Genomic DNA, 21,199 nt, shown 5'->3' with positions numbered 1-21,199 from the left:
GAACATTTGTGACTTTGTAAACATTCGTGACTTTGTGAACATTTGTGACTTTGTGAACATTCGTGACTTTGTGGTGAACATTCGTGCTTTTGTGAACATTTATGACTTGTGAACATTCGTGACTTTGTGAACATTTGTGACTTTGTGAACATTCGTGACTTTGTGAACATTCGTGACTTTGTTAACATTCGTGACTTTGTGAAAATTTGTGACTTTGTGAACATTCATGACTTTATGAACATTCGTGACTTTGTGAACATTTGTGAACATTTGTGACTTTGTGAACATTCGTGACTTTGTGAACATTTGTGACTTTATGAACATTTGTGACTTTGTGAACATTTGTGACTTTGTGAACATTCGTGACTTTGTGAACATTCGTGACTTTGTGAACATTTGTGACTTTGTAAACATTCGTGACTTTGTGAACATTTGTGAAAGGGATGACATATATTGTCAAGTTACGACCCAGTCTCCCGCTGTCCTTAAAAAGCCGTGCCTTCCTCTGCCAAACCTTAAGATTAATTTTATTCATAAATAGACATTATCAATTAACATGTGTAGCCTTTTATAAATCAACAGTTAAGATAGTGTGATGTGTAAGTTTGTATAATAAATACATACTGTGGTGTAACGTGAACAGTCTTGATTCCTAGTGTTCATAGTTTAGCGTCTAGAAACATAATATGAAGACGTTGGTTAAACCATATAAACTGGACTTTGAACAGTTTATACAAGATGTCCGTCAATTATCCGAACGTGCATGATGTCTGTCGATAAATGACCAGATATCTGGATGAAACTGCTTTATATATATAACCGGATATCATCGTCATCGTCCAATTTTTAAATGTAGTGCAGATACTATCTTAGTACCGTTCTTCATTTAGTTGAAACGTATAAAGACTCGATGGCCAATATCCACAATCCTCCTTCTTCTGAGTTAACTCGTGCATTTTTATGCTATTTGAAAAAGGTATACCTTAGCAAACATTGTCTACAATGCTAGATATGTTTTAAATAATTGGTATCAATTTTGATTATACGCTTCAAAGATGTAGTTATACTAATCGGCTGGTAACAGGTGAGTAAAAATAGACATCAAAGTAAAAGACGCAATTATTTTTCTAAAAGGGATTTTATCAACTCAACTTAAGAAACAGACAGACAGACAGAAGTATTTATTTCGATTCGTACAAAATACAAAGTCACTCCAAAACAAACAAGTTTCACAATATATACACTGTTTTATACAACATAATACAACAATATGTTTAATACTAAATAAAGGGGATGTTCACGTGTCAAGTAAAGATACATTATCGTATAGAAAGGTTAAATAAGACTTTAATTGATAACGCGGGTGTAGCGTTCAGAATATTCATAAAGAGTGCCAAAAATAAGATTTCAGATTATTACGTTTATATCGTAATTCAATACATAACCAAATCATTAAGTAGTACACGCACATAACATGTATATATTTATAAGATCTATATACAACAGTAACATATTACAAGTGAATTTTCGAATATCAGTAACCGGTTTTTACATAGTTTGAGGTTGTTGGGTGGGGGCTGGTAAGGCTAAAGGTCCCTTGTCTTTATTCCGACTTGAACTTTAACCCGCTTGTTGAAAATTTGAATTGCTGGATTGGAGGTTATTTATGGCAGTGATCGGCTGATACCCCAGCGGTATTGGCGTGGGTATTTTCAATTTAATTGTAAAGACATGTTTTAGTCCCCCACCATTCAAAACGCCAATTTATCACTTTTTATTTGACCGCGTAAAATCCAATCTAAATCGATAAAACAATATTATTTAAAAAATAAATACTAGTAGTTTATATTCTCACGAATTAATCAAAAACGAATTAAATAAACTTGCAATATTAAAATTGTTTTTATCAAAACAACGACACACATTGAGTTCACTTGTTTCACAGACGTACAGCAAATAACAAGAGTCACACTGACAAGAATAGTTAACACAGGTAACAAAAGAGAAATATCAGCTGAAATTGTTTCAAATTAGACAGTATCCAGCAAGTAAGAAAAATAGTCGTAGCTTTGGTAACACGTTTTGCCACACAATACACAGTCGAATGTTCGCAATTTAATGTAGCATGGTCCATTGGTTAATTCAGTTTAAGAACAAACCTTTCATAGCATTACATAATAGGGTTATTTGTACTACGTTTTAATCTGGGTTGTTGTATTCGACTCGAGTGAATATTTTTCTTGTTGAATTGTGCAATAATCCACGAGAGTCGAACATGACATTTCGTCTAAATGCAGTAATGAAACATTTCATCCATTGGTCCGTCTTTAATCAACTGAAGGAAGCTCTACACAGTTGCGAGAGGAAGGGGAGTCCTTGTAGATGTCGTGTTGTTTCTTGAATTAAGGATTCTATCTTAAACGAGTTACTGTTTACACATGGTTGTACATATTGACTCTTGGTATAGATACTTGCACTTTTGATCACTTATTCATTTGCTTTATTAATGGTTCTTCGTTTTATTTCAATATCTGGGAAACTAATGAGACTCAGCGCCAAGGATTCTTGCTTATTTTTTTAGATATAATCTTTGTAAATGCTGATATCAGTTAGTTTTAAATATGTATAGTCTTTGGGCGCGGTTGCTTCCTTTCGCCACTTAAGTTTGTCTTGGGACGTGTTAGTGTATTTGAGTTAGTCGACGCAATCGGATGCAAGTAATCGTTTGATGTATTTTTGACGTCGCTTCCATCCTTATTCTCAGATCGAGCTATCTGCGAAGTTACATTGACTACTTCCTCGTCTTTCTCTTTTCCGTTTTCAGATTCAGTCCTGTTTACATCAAAGTCTTTTAATTTATCGTTTCCTGCGTCCAAATCCAAGTAAAGGGGTATTGTTTTATCCTCTCCATTTTTGTTAATTCCTACCGTCGGAATATTGTTTTCAACTTTCAACGTCCTCCTGTAGAGACTTCCAGTTGGGAGAGGTTCAATGCGAGTCCTTACGCTATGACTCCGAAGCATTGGAGTAACCCTCTCACGAACACATTTCAAGCAGGCGCAAGGTGGTCTGTCGTTGACTTTATCATATTCATGTTTTTCCTCACGATGGCATGGATACATTCCTCCAACATCTGCGAAAAGCACCATATAATCCTTTGTTATAAATAGTATTCAAGTTTTCCTTTTGTATGGGTTTTGTTGAAGTGCATATAAGGACTAAAATGTGTGCAGAATTAAACAATCAATGAACAACAAAGCAAGCAATAGATTCATGCGAACGAAGTTCAGGTGCGGACCCAGTTTTTTTATATAGTAAGAGGTTAAAACTGTGTGGAGCCAGGCCGTTAATAATAGGCCGGAGTGTCTCATAACGGCCCTAGATGTAGTCGAATGAATATTGTTTTCGTCCTTTTTAAGTTTACTATACTTTTGTAAAGTTTACCACAACTGCAGTTGCATTTCTATTACTTTAAGTCTTGATGGCACTAAGTTAACTTACTCAAAAATTAAAGTTCAAATTCGTTTTGAGAGGAGATCTATTCGGTAACAGAAAACTTTAGTGTGCTGCAAATGTATTTTTCCATCGATTCCATTTTTAATTAACGTCTGCTCTATTATTGCTGCCATGACATTGCACAAGTCATATCCGGTTATTTTTCTGTACTCACTGACAGTCTTTTTTACATTTTATAATTCACAATTTCCTTAATAAAACAAACTTGTAGCAAGCAGAAAAAACTTTTTGTTCTAACGCAAACAAATACTTCTTATTCTTCATGTCGAAATGATCTTTAGTCTATACAATTTAAGGGAGTACAATTTTATTTCGATATAAATGCTAAACAAAAAAACCCAACTCTCCTTTAAGAATACAATGATTAAAGATCACTGACATACTTTCCTGAACTTTGTCCACGTTTTTCTCCTTTAAAACTTCAATAGTTGTACTTTTTGAACGGGTAAAAAAATGCGATTATATGGTTAATACTGCACCCCATTATTTTGCCTGTCGCTATCCTGAATTAAAAACTTAATTCACATGCGAACGTTACACAGGCATAAAGCATATATATGGACCCCGTCTGTAAATATGAGAACAGACAAGGCAAGGTACTAATATTGGTGTCAGTCGATGTTTATGATTATAGAAATTTAATACAACAACACCAGGCAAACCTAATACTCGATAAGGGCCGAGGTCGCAAATCTGAAAATCGACGAGTCATGCATATAATCGCAAAAACACTATACAAATGTGTTATATAGTAACGCATGTATTAATATGTATTACTACATCTAGGGGCCACATTTATTGTTAACGATAATTTAATAATTATAAACAACTGAATTCAAACTAATATATATATATATTTTTCGGATTCAATTTGATTTAAATTTAACGCCATATTCTGTCAAATGGTAGTAGTTTTGTGTAATGAACTCAAGGGAGGCTACTACACCGAACCGAACTCAGAAGTTACAGAATTCACTTTATTGAGCAAAATAAGAACATACTATTTTATGTTTTAGCAAAATTAACAAAGTGCTTATACGAAAACATTTATTAAATGTCAAATCACAAAAACAACAACAAAAAAACCCGGTACTTTTTTCGAGTATACACTAATCGTCATTTCCTGTAGACGTAACGCGGCCATTTTTAACAAAGTAAATATTCGTGGGATTTTTTTTGACGATCATAATATGCAGAATTGAGGGAAGTTCGTGAGTCAATCGCTTATTCTATCGATGACGCGAATTCGCATTCTTCTTTGTATTGGCGAGCTGCTCATATTAATGATTATAAACATGGATAATGCAACAATTTATGAACTTCGAAATGGCAAACAACTAGTTCACTGAAGTAGCTGTCTAGATAGATTGGAAGTGTTCTGTGCTTCGTCCTTATCCTCATGGTTCTTTGAAGAACATAAGAACTATGTTCCTGAATATTGACTTGCTTCTGGAGCGTGAGTAAAGTTAGATCATTTTATGTTTTTAAAAGTTGACAGGTTTTACCATTTTTTGTCAAGCTATTTTTAGCAACGCGAAAGTAGTTCAGAGAAAGTTGTGTATAGACACGGTACTCGCATGATACGGAATCAGAAAACGACAGTATGGTGATACGGGTTTTCAATACGGCATGCTGTATTTTCACTGTTGGATATAGAAAAGGAAATTGATAGGCATATAATAAATATATATATATACTTATACATATATGGTTCGTGAATACCTTCGTCAATGTCCATGTAGATGACTTCGCTCCTGGTTCTGCGAATGGATGAGGCTGCCCTACGGGTAAACATAGCAGTTCTTTCTGATTGGGACACGGTCGCTGGTCTCATCATGGGGCATAGGGACCGTCTGTTAAGGTGAGCACAAACAAGGCAAGGTACTAATGTTTTCGTAAGACGATTTTCATGAAGATTATTCAAATTTAATACAACAAGACCAGGGAAACCTGACACGCATACTTTTAAATCATGTGTTCAATTAAGCAGCCCTTTTGTAAGTTTTGCACAGACCCGTATCACATCTCTCAAATGATGTTCATGTTCGTGACGGAATCGTTTTTTGAACTGAAGTCACAAAAGTCGTATACGTTGTTTTTTTCCTTTCCTGCCCGTCGTAAAGTGTATTCCGCCATTTTCAGACTAACACAACTTTTTGCAACGTATGCCCTTTCCTTAAAACTATGATTTTATGTATTTATATTATTGTTACAAGAAGTGAAATTGCATTTTATCCTAAAATCTATAACTGCTTATGTGAAGTGCGGCATGCATGGTGCCAGAAATTTGCGTATACTAGATGGAAACCAAATATGATATTAACATCCAAAAAGAACAGCGAAGGGGTATATGGGGTGAATCTTTTCAATTTTTTTTTTTATCTCAACTTGTGGACACACATGTGCGGATCTTAAACTTAAGGATATACAACAAAAGTGTTAAACAATAAGAAAATGCTATGTGAAAACAACTTAAAGAATATTCTCTCGCGTGAATTTACATGGAACAAAATATGGGCAATTTGTACAATGTGTACAATTTGGAGTGTTACGACACTCACAAAAAGTATTGCGATATATATCGCGCTAGGGGGGACGTGTATCATGATATACTGCGAAACATATAACATTGATTTTGCAATCTTAAATTAATGTCACAAACGCTTAAGACTGATGTTTTTATTTTATTTTATAAAGACGTTTTACTAACATGCTATTATTGTTTACGTATTAAGCTGACTTCATAATAAAGGAATGAGTATAGCAGTTGCATGCTAATTTAACAGTAGTAAGCAGTATTAGGGCGTTTTTAAAGATACTTTTAGGTTTCGGCGGTTTGGAAGTTTTTCTTGAATTAACAACTACATTGTTTTGTGCAAAGTTTCAACAACATGATGGAGCTTCAGTGTGCAGCCATTATTTCTGAATTTCTACAAAACAATGATTACGCAGATGGACGTTTGCCTGTTTAGCTTAATGATGTTTCAACACACGTGTTGGATCACTGGCCGCCATGTGCTTTTTTTTCAAAGTGAATTCGTTTTCAAAAGGAAAGAACCGACATCGGAGAGGGTTTCGATAGTTTCACAAGTAGTTTTATTTAAAAGTGTAACAACAAACACATAGTTCGTGAAACCGATATCAAACCAAAACATGTTTATTACCAACAAAACAAAAAAAGGTATTCATTTTGTGCAAACGTCGAAACGATACCGCGTTATTCAAGGCTAACTACGACTAATATTAATGATTAAACATAAAACGTGTTTTAAAATGCCTTAATGTTTATGATTGAATAAAGTCTTGACTTGAACGATGACATATATTGTTCGAACTTAATGACTTTAATTTTGAACTTAAAAAAATATAAAAGTTAAAGTTTCAAAATTACTTTAAGAGTTTATAGTTTGAAATGCATGGTTTTCATAAAATGGTATTATGTATATAAGGTTCTTCGTGATGCAGCAGATAACGTAAGCATGTAGTTAATCTTTCTCAGTAAGAGTCTACAATGCTTTTTGAACTAAAAACTAAATAGTCCACAAAAAAGATTATGTCATTGTGATTAATCAGCTTCGTTTGTGTTCATCTACAAATATCGACTATTCCAAATTATTCATTTAATTGTATATACACACCCGTTAAATGGCTTATCGGTAAGTAGTCAAATTTATTTGCTATAGTTCAAGAAAGGACAAATGAGAAATTGGCCGAGGCCTATAGCATATGTATGAATATCTTAGAAAATGTGTTTATTTAAAATAAATGTATGAATTCAAGCGTAAATAAATGTCTACGAAACACTCATAAGAACCTGATTTTCTAAGCACTTGAAACTTCACTATTCTGCGTATAGTGATTATTACGAATAGACTCAGTAGCATGAATACATTTACGTATATTGTTAGCTGATATTACCAAAGAACGAAGTACATGCTTTGTAAAACTTACGCTTTCTTGATATAAAAGTACGATCCCAAAACCAATATGGTTACAAACAACACTGGAAGTACCGTTGACAAAACAATGAGGACGACATTGTTGTTGTTTTTGTCTCCTTTTAGATCTGGGACCAAGTTTTCTGAAAGTTCTAAAAGGAAACATCATATTGTAACAAACGGAAAAAAACGTATGGTGAGGCATGTTTTAACAATTTGATACAATAGAAAGGAAAACATCGCAATTACCAAAATACCTCCCAATAAAAGCCCGCTCCAACTTCGTTGGCGTCTATTTAGACATTTTTCTTTTAAGCGTTTTTACTACTGCTACTGCTATTGCTGCTGCTGCTGCTGCTACCACTACTAATTATTCTACTACTAGAACTTCTTTCACTACTACTACTTCTACTACTGCTACTGCTACTACTACTACTACTACTACTACTACTACTACTACTACTACTACTACAACTACTACTACTACTACTACTACTACTACTACTTCTACTACTACTACTACCACTACCACTACCACTACCACTACCACTACCACTACCACTACTACTACTACTACTACTACTACTTCTAATACAACTACTACTATTTCTACTACTGTTTCTACTTCCTACTACTACTTCTACCTACTTGTTGTAGTGGGCGTGGGAGTAGGAGTACGACACGATTTGGCCGACTCATCCTCTTCTTCTGCACAATCGGCAACATGATCACAAACTTTGTCTATTGACAAGCACATCTGACTCGAAGAACAAAAGAAGTGTCCTCGACTCTCACATAAATTTTGTGCTGTAATGAAAATTGGGCATTGTTTTAATCCGTTGCACAAGTATGACAAGCTGACACAGGTGTCGGTTATGTTGCAGCGAAATTTTCCCTTTCGCTCGCACGTCTCTTTTTCTGTAATATTATAACAATGTATATTGAAGTTAAATATTCATACAATTGATTTGGCTCTAAACCTTATTTAATACTCTTTTGAATCTACACATTTACTGGTATAGCTAATTCATACATTTTATTGCATCAATATGTATATTAAAAACCTACAAAAACATGTCCAGTAGTCGAAAGCTTGAACATAAACACAAACAACAGACAGCATATATAATAATTATATGAACTAGGGGTGTTTATCAGGGATTGATGGGTAGCGCCTTAGAACGGTCAGCAAAATGTAAATTAACTGGGGTTAAATAAGTTAATGTGCTCAACCTCACACTTATTAGGTACACCCCAAGTACGATTGTGATAAGCGTCACTGTATTTGACCCTACTAATTATTTCAAAGAAATGAGTCTATGATAAGCGTTATAAATCCTTGTCATTTTTATTTCCAGTTAAACAAAAAATCGATCAAATGTTAGCATAGAATTTGGTAAACAATTTTTCAGGCAATTCAAAAATGAGGAGCAAGTATTAAGTGATTATCACACACTGTTATTATATATGAATCATCACAACATGTTACATAGCAACACCCAATACCCAGGCTCAATTGTTTCTCTAGACACTTAATAAACTCTGTCCTTATGCATTGTTGAAGCAATGCAAACACACGTTTTCCACCACTGACGATTCATGAGCTTCAACAATGCCTTATGACATAGTTTTTTGTTTTTTTTTGCAGTTTCCATATCGTTCAATTTTCTGTTGAATCAGATCAATTATGTTATATCTAAGCGTTTAATTATTTACAAAAAGAAGAGAAGAACAGCGTTGTTTAATGTCTGAAATAATTTCCTTACCTTCGACTACCGTATTTCCCCGCCAATTTTGCCCATTAAAACTGGTGTCTTTTGTATACAATACTCGTTTATAAGTCGCGATCGGTTTTTACAACAAATCAAGCACTTCAATTTCTGCAAATCTGTGATAATGTTCTACCCAAACAGTCAATTATTAACTAAATTTGTTAATATTTATTTTTTTACTTTTATGTCAAAGAAAAAAGATTAGGGTCGGCGAGGAAAAGATAGGATCGGTCGGGTAACCGGAAACACAAGTATTTTTTTGGCCTTAATACAGCGTCTAGGTAGACAGTTAAATTTGGGTCCTGGGTATGCTATGTAACAAACAACTTTAAACATAACCGGGAGGGGATAAACACTTTTAAACTTAATATTTTCCAAATTAAAACCAAAACGAGTTTGCCCATATACCCTCATAACATAATGCCCATGTTTCATCCTCTTTTCCCGGGCAATCGTCATTTCTGTTGCACATCAAAAGCCTGCTTATGCATCTACCATACTGTTCACAGTAAAACTTCTCCCGTCTCTCGCACTCCTCTCGAGCTGTTGAATGACAAAAGCCAAATATAAACATATAGTCAGGTACACAATATAAAGCACATGATACCAAATGATATACTGTTACAAATTTTAACTGTTAGGCTAAATGAATCATAAGACACTTTTTTAAAAATATTCATGACGACAGAGTTGAATGATGACAGGAAATGAGACTGGCCGTTACCATATTTAGATGCCAGTTATGTAGTATGCTACGCCTGTGAATTTTGCCACGTATTTCAAGGGCCCGTGCATTTGCATGCGACGGCTAAACGGTTTATGTCCGAATGCATACACTAAAGTTAATTTATTTTACTTGACTTATGACATAGCTGGTATGACATTGCCCTATTGATGAAAACATTAGAATATAGTATTTGCTATTTTTAGAATTGATGCCAATCTTTTGTTGATATATTTGCGTATTAGCTGGATTTGTTTTATAATCTTCTTTGACGTAGATTGTACATGTAGATGTAGATGTAAATGTAGATGTGTCTTCTATAATTTGCGTCATTTTTATTCAGTTTAGCAAATTAGGCAATGCGAAACCAAATATGTAAGGGTCTAGTTAAAAGTTATTGTTAAGAAAATATTCCTTTGTGTAATAACAAGAACTTGTTCTTACAGTATTCCAGAGTTTTTTCATACATAGGAACGCTTCTTGCAGTCTTGTTCGATTTGCTGGTGGCAGAAAGCTGAATCTTGTATACCGTATCACGTGTTAGCTCCGAAAGTAGGAAGTAACCGGCGGGGGGGGGGATAAAGCGTTTCAAAATAAATCAAATTTTTATCTGCATTTATGTATTGCAGTCTATAGCTGTCGACGTCACTTTCAGGAGAATTCCATGCGGCTTCGATTACAGTCGGAGAAACAGATTTAGCTTGGAAATGCTTCGGTTGAAGTGGATCTTAAAGAAGAATATGAAAATGTTTTAACTTGCTAAGTTATTAATCGCGTCTAAGCAAAAGAGTTCAATATTTAAACAAAGCATATTTCATGTGCTCTGATATACTTGTCTCCCCATCCAGACCTCGATTTCAGGCCATTTGATTCATGGAATATATACTATATCGTTTTTCAGGTAATGGATATACGCCCTGACTTTCTTTTCTGTCCTTAGTCACGTATTCTTTACGACTTGGTTTATTACCATATTTATATTCTGGAATAAAATTTCAAAATCTGAAAATCGCGCAAATTTATACGTATCCATAGATAAGTATATGCTGAAATCCCGTTCAATTCAGAGCCCTTGGGTTGGATATAACTACCCCTGGAAGATGCTTGTAATCGCAATCCTTGTCCCGGACAACAAATATTGAAATCAACAATGAACATTTTATAATGTTTTCATACACCGATGAACCACAATACCAATACATTCAATGATTAAATGGTTGTAATTAATGCGTATATACTTGCAGATCTGGTTGTCAACGTTTGTTTGTATACCAGCTAGTTTCAGAAGTCGTTCAAAATGCAATTTCCTTCTTATGAATTGTCCAAGTTGAACAATTTTATTAAATAAGTTTCATATACCTGGACACATTCTTTGTGGTGAGATTATCTTTCAGGAAACATGAAAAGAAACTTCCAATACTTAATGGGTTTTATTTCCAAATTTAATAAATGAATGCTAAAACGAATACAGACAAAATTAGCAGATGCTGAACATGCTTTTTGCACGCGCAGTGAATGAACCAGTAACCAATTTAAATCCCGTATCAAGCATAATTAGGACAAACCAACCAAATTATCGCTTTCAAATTTCACAGCTTTTGATGATTTAAACATTAAGAAACAAGAATGTTAATGTCAATATTCTTAGAAACGCTGCTAAGTGCAGGTGTACTACATACCTGGCAGGGTATTTACAGTCAGAACAATGACCGATGGAGTATACCCAGTTTTGTTGAAGGCTGCGATGCCAATATGATAGGCAGTGCCTGGATACAGCCCGCTAATAGTGGCCATCTTTGAGTCACTAGGGAAAGTAAAATATTTCCTGTTAACAACCACATGCTTTCCTTTCCTGTCTGACCTTAACTGGCAAGATATGCTGTAGCCCTGAAAGTATATTTGCGTTCAGTGTGAGTGTCTGCCTGCGTGCTTTTTAAAGTATGTTCAGCATTGCAGAATTATTTCACATTCATGTTTATAAGTCTACTTTGAATACAAAAACAAATGTAGAACTGAAGTATTTATCTATAAATACTGAAATCAACGTTTTCATAATATCGATTGTACTTAACTAAATTTTAATAGCACTTGGTCTACAGGACACCCAATAAAAGACATATACCAGGGGCGGTCCAGGGTTGAACGTTTGGGGGGGGGGCGTAACTAAGGGGGTTAACCTTTTGACTTGCCCCCCCTCGCTCAAACCCTTTTGACAGTTTTAGTCCAAAATAGTGCAACTTTTTTATATTCGTCCAATGAACGATCGAACTAGAAGATATATCTGAAAGTAACACCGGTTTTTGAAATATAAACCTCACATAGTGTTCCAACATTCACACGTGTTTATAAGCAATATTCAATGTTAAAGTTAACGTATAATAACCTGTATGTCCTCGGAGTAACCAGGAATTTCAGATCCATTCCAGTGAATCACAATCGAATCGGAACCAGCAATTTCTGTATAGTTAATAAGTAGAACACGTGTTAAAATGATACGGACTATTATGCATTTTTTAAATTTATGAAATCATAAATGACCTATACGTCAAGCATAAATCATTACCGGATTGAATAAAGAAGAATCATCATAGAATAAAACTTAGGCAATTGACACTTAAGCTACTCCGTGATTCCTAACATCTGTACTTGTCTTCTCATCTGCATGCCCTCCATTTGATTCAACCCCTGTTTTATATAAGGAGTAAAAAGACAAATGACGCGACGGGGCATCAAACATAAATAACACAACTATTAGATGGTTCAACTGTTAGGAAATGGCGCTATACATCAAGAAAACCCCCAATATCTCATTGAAATATATTCATTCAGTGCTGATTGTAAGTTGATTCAGTTTCGTTATTGCAATTGGTACGACAATTTATTTCACAAGGGTACAGCAATAATAAAAATCGACAAGTAGCATTTTTTTTATTTCTCCTGTTGCATGTACTTTTATTTATCCCGTATTGTTTATTGATTACTTTATGCGTTTAACACGTATTCAGTTAAACTTAATATACTTTAAAACATATTTGTTTACTTTATTGACCCATTTTGTAAAAGAATATATCAACAGATTCAAAGTCAACCATTCCTTCAAATTTAACCTGACGAGGAGGAATGAACATACACTTATCATTTTAGAATTATCCTTTAACACAGCCTCTGCTTTCGCGGAACAACGCAATTGTCTGACCATACGAGAGTGAATAAAAAGTCTTTTTTTAAATAACCTCAACACAAATTGACATTTTGGAAAGTATTCTTCGAAAAAATACAGAGCATTAAACATAATTCGTTAAATGTACGTGGTGTTTGTATGATTGTTAACACACTATAGCGGTAAGAAAAGTAAACGGAATAAAATTATTTTGTATATGAAGCGTATACTTCTTCCAAACCATCTGACTGTATAGTTTTACTCTCTATTTATAAGGATTTTAGCTCGCATGAAAAAAAATCATCAAATCTAGATCAAAAGTTCCGTCTTTTAGTTTTTATTGTTTTATTTAATCAAAACCATTTGAATGATACTTAGAAAACAAATTATGTCAAAACATGGAAGAGGATATTTTTCATTGTATTTTTTTTATAAAAACTCTTATTTCTGTTGGACTTCTGATTCAAAAGACCCCAAACACTATCTTGATGTGTTTGCTTTTTTCTATATTCTTTTTCGAGCAATTGAGACCGTATATTTTCCTTTTTTGTTCAGGTAACCTTTATTACACCTATGCCACGCGTTTTGAACTCAACGTTTGCTGTCAAACTAATATTCTGGTCGGAGTATATAATATAACATGACGACATTAAAAGGGGCTAGACACCAGATGATACAATTGCAAGAAAAACAAGAGAAAATTGTCAAAAACGTACAAAGAATTGAATCTTTCTTACGGATGTATCCCATCGCTAACATCACATGCATCGTTCGAAGTTTTTTCGCATTTTTCCAATTTGAAATTTACTAGAATTGTCTACCACGTAAATCCTAGAAAGTTTAAAAAAATCGACTATATTTATTTGTACTCATAAAGATATATGATATAAACCTGGAAACCATTATGTGCTTTTTAAACGGGGAAACACAGATGAGACAGCAACATGATTGTTGCGTTTATTATTTATACCATATAAAGTGATGTATTATCGGCCTCCTACTAGCTCGCATTGCCAAGTCTAGACTTGTTATGAGGAAGTACTGTAATTGCCGATATTGGGACCATCTGGTGTGTAGCTCCTTTAAGGTGGCCTTAACATTATGCAATTAGTTGGGAAAGGTATAACGAGTATCGATTGAATATGCAATGTAGAAACAATAACACTGTCTTCATAATGTGTAGTGGCGGCCGATAAAACACACTTAGTTCTCCTGTGGTCTAAAGATCAGTTAAATGAACTCACCTGATAGTCCCTGAGTGGAAAATACCCGCAAAGCGGACAGCAACCCCTATAAAAGGATTTTGGAAAACAACAATACAAGAAATTATATTTAGCAAACGAAAAACAATAGAGATTAATAATAAAATGAACAATTTTAACTATGTAAAAAAATGATTATAAATGGATTCTCCAGTTAACAGTATATCTGGAATTTAGAATACATATATATATATATATATATATATATATATATATATATATATAAGATATCGTTACATTTTTTATATCATAAACATAAGCATGTATACACTCTTATGTTTATGTATGTGTATTCATTAGCTGTGAAATATGCAGTTCATATTGACAAACAAGTATCATTTTTAACCGAGGCAGCATATTTCACACCTTTATAAGTGAATATTGTATTATAGTATTAAACTTTACCACTATGAACCACATTTATTCCAAACCAATTAAGTGAATGTTTTATAATTCAATAAGAATCGATACAACTAAAATGTTTATCTACTTGTTTTCAGCCCATTTTTGTTGAAAACAGGATCTAGGAAAAACGTGTGGTAAATTTGATAAAATAAATAAAAAGTAATTTCCGCTAATCGTTATCAGAGGCAACAATATGGCAACATTTTGTGGATATTTGAATCTTGTCTATTTTTGTCAAGTGATATCCTAGACTCGAAAAAACATCCGTGACCATAATCTTTAAGATCAGTCGATTCTTTAATTTTTAAATGCCCTAATTCATTTTGGTCCGGGTTTTAAGCATAACACGTTCATAAAATGTAAAATTTTTCCCATTCTTTACTTTAAATGCGTAGGTTATATAGAAATAATGTTATTTTATGCAGAAAAGAACCACCAATCCAACATGATTTACGTTGCCTTTTCGGACAATTACATGTGTATAAATTAGACCAAGTACATAACGTATCAGCACTATACACTCAGAATAGATTATATCTGAATTTAAGAGTTACCTCCACTCTTTGAGCCTTTAGTTATTTTGTCTAAGATACTTAAAATTCTTCAACATTTTTGCTCTGAGCATTCTAGCACTATACCCACAAGCATTGCACTGTTTTTAAATACAAGATGTTTTCTTTCTTTTTTGCTGAGTATAGATTGATGAGGATATGTTTTATCATAAGGAGTTAAATGCCCCAGTAAGTCGATATCTATGGACAACTGGATTATTTTACTACGCCATTCCTTTTATCAAATTGTTATCAGGTTCTACTACCATAATTATAGCGCAATAATTCATAAACAAATATGAATCGTATGTTGTAAATTGCGTATTATCAAGTTATATTCAATTACGTTCTAATAAGGTGACCAAAACATTTATTGATAAATAAATTGCATGTGCTGTCTGTCTGTGTTGTGTGTATGTCGTGTGCCCCTCGATTTGAGAAATAATGTATTATAGTGCTGACTAAAAGGTCATATTAAGTTATCGCGACAGACAAACAAGATTTAAACCCTTATTGTGATATTTTTATTTTATTTTCGTGATTATTTACGACTTCGTCTTTTTGGTATAATCAAGGGTGCAGGCAACAGTATTTGTCAAATTGACAAAGGGCGCCGAGTGGTTCAAACTAAAAAATAACGCCGCTGGAGGCTATGATCAACCTAATTTTTTGAAATAAGAAGACCACATTTACAACTTTCACCAGGATGTTGCTTTACCAAAATGCTGAAATGGAATAGTGGCATGTATCTTTAAATAACAACCCATTAAACCGATTCACTTGCAAATAATATAACCAAGCACATTCCTGTATTTTGGACAGTGGTCACTGATATTTCAAAAATTAAATATACTAGAAAGGTTATCTTTCGATGTTTTATTCAAGTTTCACATTTGTAACACACATGTAGACAACAGCTTTTCCAGCCGAACTGCAGATTCAAAGTTAGATGTGTTTTCCCACACAGTTGCTTCTAAGCATACTTTAATGTAAGACTTAATCAGAAAATTTGCATTTTTACTAAGAAAAATAGCATTATAACATTTTAACAGACATATTATGCCCAAATTGACTTCCAGTGCCTTCTATACAAATTCTTGAACAATATAATTATATTCGTAACTACAAACGCAAACTGTTGACTGCTCCACTCTTAACAAGTATCTCCCCTTTACACGGTAGTGCTCAGTAGTTGGCAAATCAATTTTACACTCCGATGAATGCATACAGATAGTATTTTTTAAACACAAGTTTAAGTAAATACGGTCCTTGGACAGGACATTATCGTACATACACTAAACCAATTGAAGGTTATTTTAACCGACAATATTAATTTCCCCCTAGATCCCCTTACCACAAGTTATATCGGATACCGTCTAGTCAATGACAACACTATAATTGACGCAAATTATTTTTTATTGCGTTAGCGTACATAAATTTCGAGTTAGATAAAGTTCATACAGTACGCTAGGTTGCTAAAATAGAATGTAAGAAAAAGCCTCCTTTTCGTAAAGTGCGTATTTTCAACTTTAAGAAAATGTGTATATTGTAACATCCGTCTCAAACGCTTGTTGGCCAGCGATGGAGTCACTGCTATCACTAGGCCTAGTGCCAAATGAGCAAGAGTTGTAGCTCTGATCATTGTAGACTTGTTATTTAATCATACCTCAGGCGTTCTGACTTTGATTTATTTCGGTAAATTAAACTAGTCTTAATACAAACCATTCAGTTATAAGCACTAAACAATTCAGTTATAAGCACTCGACATTCAATGGTGGACGGGTTAGGTGGGCAGTTGATAGGTTTAGAATAGCGCTTAAGCTTTACTAAGAATATATTTCTATTAAAACGGAGATTGATTTAGATATAATGATGACTAATTATTACAGTTGTTTCGAGAGATTAATTAAACTGTTGTTTCAGAAAAATCTACCTCAGCATTGCTGCTGAAGTCGTTATCAACTGATCAAGTGTATTGTCAAAATGTCAACTATCCCGAACTCGAACTTGGCAATGTGTATATACTCGCTGGATGCTGCTGCAGGCTGCAAGGCTTTTGATTGGCCCGTATGGCTGCAACTTGTACACGGCCTCTAAACGCCAGCTCCACCACTTTACGGTGGTGCAAAGAAAAAGAGCTGTCGACACTTCCGTGGTGGAGCTGTGCCCTATGTTTACATGAACAAACATGAGTATGATTTATATTTTATTTGATAATTTCATTTAACGGACATATTTCGAAAATAGGAGGTAAAACTGGTAATTATGACAGCATTAAATGGAAGTGAGGGGCGACTTTTTACAGCTTCTACACGGCACTCATAAAACTGCTGTAAATATAAATATTTATATGAAAAACTACAGAAAGAAGTACAGGTTTTTCCGAAACGGCTATTTTTCGTTTAAATAGCTTTAATTTTGCATGTGTATTATTGACGCTTGCCTGCAACACTTTAGAAAATCCTTCGACTACATGATCATATTTGGCATGAAAGTTTCTTCTCATACGGCATTAAAATGATAACACTTGACAAGAATTAATGCAAGACTTTAAGATTTGCATAAATGATTGTATATTAAGAATTTGTACTCTGGTATGACAATAGGAATATGTCACTTTATATGCAATCTTTGTGTGTAAGATATGTCACAATATATCCTGAATAAAACCTGGGCATTCGTATCATTTGAGAAGAGGAAATAACGTACACAGGGTGTATATCGAGCAGAATATAAAAATGGAGGAAGCAGTTTAATTGTATTCAATGTATAAAATAGATACAAACAATGTTCTTGGCTGATTTAAATATTACTAAAATAAATAGGATTTGTTTCTGCCAGTTATCGGATTCAAATGTTGTCAAATAAATGAAGTCGAAATAACTCGTGACGGATTGCTAGCTTCCGTGGAAACAATGAATCGGCACTCATTAATTAATCATTTTGATGCCTGTTGTCTCATTAATTTTTAAGCAAACTGGACATGTTAAATTTCCAAAGTGTAAAATATGTCATGCTTCTGTTTTAAAAGATATATACAACATTGACATTCCGTGTTAGGTCTGCATTAGCCGCCGGAATTTGCGACGGCAATGTCAATACTATACATAACTTGAAAAAGCAAAACTTGTTTCGGAAAAATACACTGGTGGACGACTTGTTTGCGTTTACAACACTAGTGTGTATACAGATAGTTGAATAATGAGTCCTCGATGTCTTCCAATGTAATGATTAATGAACGGCTCGTTGGTTATGTTACATGGGATGCAATACCAAAACAAGTACAAACATTATTTGGAATCGTATAGTTTTTATTAGTATATGTATTGTCTTAAATCAAATTCATTTGTATATTTCGATGTTTGATGAATACGAATTTATTTTCTGCGGACTTTTAAACGAAATGGTCTATTAAATGCTTATTTAATAATAATTTATACCTTTGACTTCGTTGCTCAAATTGGACAATAAAAGAATTTAGACCTTATGATGATTGATGTTTGGTTTGATCAAGAAAAGAATCTATTGTAGAAAAAGGTATACATATACGGTCAGTAAACGAATAATTAACCTTGAACATATAGAGCACAACGTGATATAATTTACTAGTAGTAAACAAGACTAATGTTGATGCAAAGCATCAAAGACGTCGTCGAGGTACGTGGAAAAAAGCATTCGTCAGTTATTGTACGAAATTGGGGATATATTATATATAAAAATATTATTTCAACACAATTAGATTAACCTTCAATTTTTTCACAAATATAATTATCTAATTTCAGGTATATGATAACAAGAAAACATAGATACACAAATTGGAACAAATATTTACAAAAGCTGTTCCTTATTATATTCATGCATACAATAACATACAGTTTACAGATTATTTCCAAATACATCTAGACAAAATTCCCATCCATTTACATATTATAATAGCGATACATGTTTCTTCACATAGTCTAGGTTCAATACATTATTATGAGCAACTGATCAAGTTATAAATATGTTATCAAATCAGGCGACCAAATGATATATCAACAATAAAGTTACATTTAAGCGTGAAGTAGTTAATGTTGACAATTAAATTACCCGTAATGCAATAAATATCTTTCTCTTAAATACATTGCCTTATATTCATAAATGGCAAAGTTACAGTTTGCGATTTAAATAATGCAATAAATTTAGGTTTATTCGGTGCAGTATGATTATATGTTTTCAAGTACTGCTTTCTTAGTTCTTCATACATTTGACATTCAAGAACATAAATGAAATTCATCTTAAAGTAAATTACATGCAAGACATTTTCTATCAAAGTGTGTTATTGCTACTGGTTTGTGCCACCGGTTTCCATTTCTACTTTATGTGCAGATACTCTTATTCTCGACAAAGCAGTCCTATATTTTACTATATTAATATTTGACAAATAAGATAAGTCTTAAATCTGCAAACAATATGTATGATTTGACTCTAATATAATCATTTAACCCGGATATCCACGTTGGTATAAATACATCAGTTTTTCGTTGTTTGACATAAATAAGTTAACATCTCCAACCCCTTGGTACATTCATACATCATTAAAGCCTAAGGTTTGGAGGAAATGCCTCACCAAAAATCCCCGGAATTGAAATTTGGATTATCATCTAAATCACAATAAATTTGATCACACACTATCCTACGTACCTAATAGTCTCCATTGGCATAATTTTCATCCAATATCGTATTTCACTTGTAGAACGTTAATAAGCTAACAATGTTGTTTTACCAAGCTCTCCATACACAAAATGTTTTGAGTCTTTGTTCTAACACATAATAAATCTTTACCATAATGAAGGTGTTATCTCACTAATTGTATACTATTGTGTACTCCCCATACTTCCGAACCATAGCTTAAAATTGGAAAGATTGGTTTATGAAACAGGTCTAATCTGCGCTTTATTGACGAAGTAGGGTATTCAGTTAAAACAACTCTTCAGTTTAAAAATCGCATTAACACCCTGTCCTGAAAATGTATCAAACGTCGTTGAAAATGAACCTTCAGGTGTAAAAACAATACCCAGATAAGTAAATTTATTCACTATTTCCAATTCCTGACCATTATACAAAAATCTAAAATTTCTTCTCAGTCTTCCTTTTTAAAAAAAATAAAACTTTTGTTTTCACAGAATTCACACTTAGTTCCATCTATCGCAATAAGCTTCCTTTCTATAGTCCTACCTATGACTCAGAAAAAAACAGTATCGTCAGCATACAAAAAACAAGAACAACTTAAGAACACCAATATCAACGCCACTAAAATGATTTGTAATCAAGTAATCTTCAATATCGTTTAAATACATGGAAAATAAGAAATGATATAATGATTCCCCTTGACATACACCAAGAAAACTATCAAAATCCTCACTGATTAAATTATCACACTTAGCACGTGATTAACACTTGTATACATAAAAGTAAGATGGATTTAAGCACTGAACACAATAATAACATCAACCAGTTTTCCTCATTCTCATTCATCAGAGGTTCGATCGTGATAAATTCTAACCTCACGTACGTCAATCAGGTGAAAGGTACGTATTTCTGGTGAACGAGAATGGTTTTCCTGGATGTAAGAGCAATAAACACGCGCACGGTTCCACTAGCTGACATACCAATTTATAATGGTTAGTTCTTTCAAGAGCATAATTAAAAAGAAATTATCATATACATTTAAATAGCAGAATTGTAAGTTTGGTTTATATACATGGGAACTACAGCATAGTACATTGATGTGTAGTTGTTAAACATGTTTATCTTAATTTAGCTTTATACGAAACATATTTGGGAGGTGCTACTAACAGGAGGTATTGTATTTATCATGTTATATAGATT

General features: G+C 33.5%; 1 protein-coding gene across 3 annotated transcripts; it reads right to left on the bottom strand.

Moving 5' to 3' along the window:
• Positions 1 to 1,176: 1,176 nt before the first annotated feature.
• Positions 1,177 to 14,872, bottom strand: LOC128236815 (uncharacterized). Of its 3 annotated transcripts, none has more exons than XM_052951924.1 (10): positions 14,778 to 14,872; positions 14,355 to 14,400; positions 12,334 to 12,407; positions 11,630 to 11,837; positions 10,395 to 10,677; positions 9,635 to 9,769; positions 8,103 to 8,372; positions 7,468 to 7,606; positions 5,239 to 5,369; positions 1,177 to 3,133 (listed from the first exon to the last, which is right to left on the bottom strand). In XM_052951924.1, exons 5-10 carry the CDS (start codon positions 10,417 to 10,419, stop codon positions 2,616 to 2,618), a joined length of 1,218 nt encoding a protein of 405 aa, XP_052807884.1. In that variant the 5' UTR covers positions 10,420 to 10,677; positions 11,630 to 11,837; positions 12,334 to 12,407; positions 14,355 to 14,400; positions 14,778 to 14,872; the 3' UTR covers positions 1,177 to 2,615. The 3 variants fall into 3 exon arrangements, with proteins under 3 accessions (XP_052807884.1, XP_052807885.1, XP_052807887.1); XM_052951925.1 differs by having other exon boundaries at positions 11,630 to 11,754; XM_052951927.1 differs by lacking the exons at positions 14,355 to 14,400; positions 14,778 to 14,872 and adding an exon at positions 13,827 to 14,344.
• Between the last annotated feature and the right edge of the window lie 6,327 nt (positions 14,873 to 21,199).

The sequence above is a fragment of the Mya arenaria genome, chromosome 6 (assembly GCF_026914265.1).
Source record: "Mya arenaria isolate MELC-2E11 chromosome 6, ASM2691426v1".
In the NCBI taxonomy this organism is placed as follows: Eukaryota; Metazoa; Mollusca; class Bivalvia; order Myida; family Myidae; genus Mya; species Mya arenaria.
This window is presented reverse-complemented; position numbering and strand designations above follow the sequence as displayed.

What these genes read in the sequence shown, in the direction of transcription:
- LOC128236815 (XM_052951924.1), bottom strand. Translation starts at nt 10,419, where the DNA reads ATGTATGAAAAAACTCTGGAATACT. An exon ending in TGAAAAAACTCTGGAATACT is followed by an intron (nt 9,770 to 10,394) that starts GTAAGAACAAGT and finishes GTCATTCAACAG; the next exon opens with CTCGAGAGGAGTGCGAGAGA. An exon ending in TCCCACGCCCACTACAACAA is followed by an intron (nt 7,607 to 8,102) that starts GTAGGTAGAAGT and finishes GTTTCCTTTTAG; the next exon opens with AACTTTCAGAAAACTTGGTC.